This window comes from the organism of the source record quoted next, unplaced genomic scaffold (assembly GCF_019419815.1).
Source record: "Pyrus x bretschneideri cultivar Hongxiangsu unplaced genomic scaffold, Pyrus_bretschneideri_v1 Contig36, whole genome shotgun sequence".
Taxonomy (NCBI): domain Eukaryota; kingdom Viridiplantae; phylum Streptophyta; class Magnoliopsida; order Rosales; family Rosaceae; genus Pyrus; species Pyrus x bretschneideri.
The window spans coordinates 539500-541785 of NW_025999679.1; the positions used below are offsets into that span (position 1 = coordinate 539500).

A 2286-nucleotide genomic window follows, 5' to 3' on the forward strand; every position below is an offset into this window, starting at 1 on the left:
CATGATGTTAAATCATACATCAATGGCGAAGACACTTAAATGTAATCCATCCCTCCTCCCTATACGAAATTTCCTATGTAATTTATAAAATTATAGTGCATAATAATCGTATTAGAGTGCCAAATGAAAACTCTTTTATTGTTAGCTTCCTTTATTTTTATTTTTTTTATTTTTTTTTTTTTTTTATCAAGTATTAGATGTCTAAAGTTCAAATCTCTTCTTTTAGTATCCAAGAAAAATAAATGAATAATAAAGATGATATTTCTGTGAGATCAGATGACTCGTACCTCAAATAGTGCAAAGCATAGGGAAGATTTCGAAAACGACAGCAAATTGACTGATGGAATTACAAAGTGAGGGCTTATGTTGCAGACATATAAATACGCAAACAAGCACTACAAAAAATACCACAGCATCTGGAAGACAAAGTCTTTAGATAAAAGCATATCTATTACCTAAGCATAACACAAAAGTTGTGCTAATTAAACTATCACACATGTATTTGGGGATGATGGCAGGTCAACATATGGGTTGGGGTTTAATAGAAGAGGAGGGTTGGAGAAAGGGTCCTTGGACTGCTGAGGAAGATAGGTTGCTTATTGAGTATGTGAGGGTTCATGGTGAAGGCAGATGGAACTCTGTGGCCAGACTTGCAGGTATGTGACTCCACTCTAGTTATAATTAGTGTTTGAGCGCTCATGTGTTTATGTACATATATCCATCGAATAACTGAGAATAATAATAATATAATTTTTTTGGGTTGTATAATTATATAGGACTGAAAAGGAATGGAAAGAGCTGCAGGCTGAGGTGGGTAAATTATTTGAGGCCAGACCTTAAGAGGGGGCAAATTACTCCACATGAAGAGAGAATAATAGTAGACCTACATGCAAGATGGGGGAATAGGTAAATATTTGTTGTACTTTGTTTGCTTTGTTTTTAATATTTTAGCTAGTTTTTTTTTCTTGTGCTACATATATGAAGGCTTAATTTGTTTTTTGAAACAAACTCAGATGGTCAACTATTGCAAGGAGTTTGCCTGGAAGGACTGATAATGAGATCAAGAACTATTGGAGGACCCATTTTAAGAAAAAAGCGGTTAAAGGGGTTTCTGATGCCTCCGAGAAGGTGAAAACTCGCCTTTTAAGGAGGCAACAGTTTTACCAGCAGCAGCAACTCAATCAAGCAGATCTGAAGAAAATCATGGCCTTACTGGATGAAAATGACAACAATAAAATACCATCCTGCTGGCCTCAAGTGAAGCCGGATTCGGAGACTTCTACTACTACTGTATGCCCTCACACAGCTGATCAGGAGCAAGGATTCTTCAGCTCCATGCTGCACGGGAATGTGTATGTGCCTGAACCTGCCTCCACTAATGAGGAAAATTTTCTGTGGGATGGTTTGTGGAACTTGGATGATATCCATGGTAATTTTAACACAACTTCAGCTTGTGCAACAGGAAAAACTAGTTTGCACAGCAACTTGGTGGTTCCTTTTTGTTGAATTTGAGCAGACTTTGATTTTTCAAGTGTAACAAGTGGTGTGAATTTTGGGTTGTAAAATAATCATGCAATCCAAGGCTACCTACTTATTTACCATGCTTTTTGCTTTTATTTTAAAATAATGGCTCACCATTTTAACTATAGGAGAATTGTAATTATTTTGGTTGTTGCTTAACTTGTATTGGTACTTGCTAGACAAGCTATTGGAAATCAAAAACCGTTGCTTCAAGTATGAAGTTGCGTAATTTTCATAGAGGCTTCCCTTTGTCTCTTCCTCTTCTTTTATGTTTTCATCAGATAAAAGCTTCATCTTGTTTTGATCTTATATTCACAATAAGAGTTCGACTACTTCCATCATATTCCGTCATCCATTCCGAAATTCAAACCCCCTTTAGGACAAACAACTAACATTAGTATTTTTTAAATGTGTTGGTAGGATTTAAATTTAAGATCTCTTTCAACGAAATAAAGAGAAATATCGTTAGACTAACAGTTGGTTGGTATGATTCGTAAGTACTTAGAGAAACATGAAAGTACACACATGATTGCTTGAAATACTTCTTGACATTAGTATTTTCTTTTCTTGAACTTTACGGTAGTACTTAGCTTGCTCATATCAAGATTAGCTTAGTACATAGCTTACTCATATCAAGATTAGCTTTTAGTGACATCTTTGTCCTCACATTCTTTATGCCAGTTTAAATAAAGGATTATGGAACCAAATTTGCACACCAACGTGTGTGGAAGAGATGCACAAACTTAACTACCTGTAAAACAACAA

At 35.5% G+C, this 2286-nt stretch overlaps 1 protein-coding gene across 1 annotated transcript; it reads left to right on the top strand.

The window, feature by feature from the left end:
- Window positions 1–200: 200 nt before the first annotated feature.
- On the top strand, window positions 201–1729 carry LOC103948711 (MYB-like transcription factor EOBI). The gene is made up of 3 exons (XM_009359771.3): window positions 201–656; window positions 777–906; window positions 1014–1729. Exons 1-3 carry the CDS (start codon window positions 497–499, stop codon window positions 1504–1506), a joined length of 783 nt encoding a protein of 260 aa, XP_009358046.2. The 5' UTR covers window positions 201–496; the 3' UTR covers window positions 1507–1729.
- The last annotated feature ends 557 nt before the right edge of the window (window positions 1730–2286 follow it).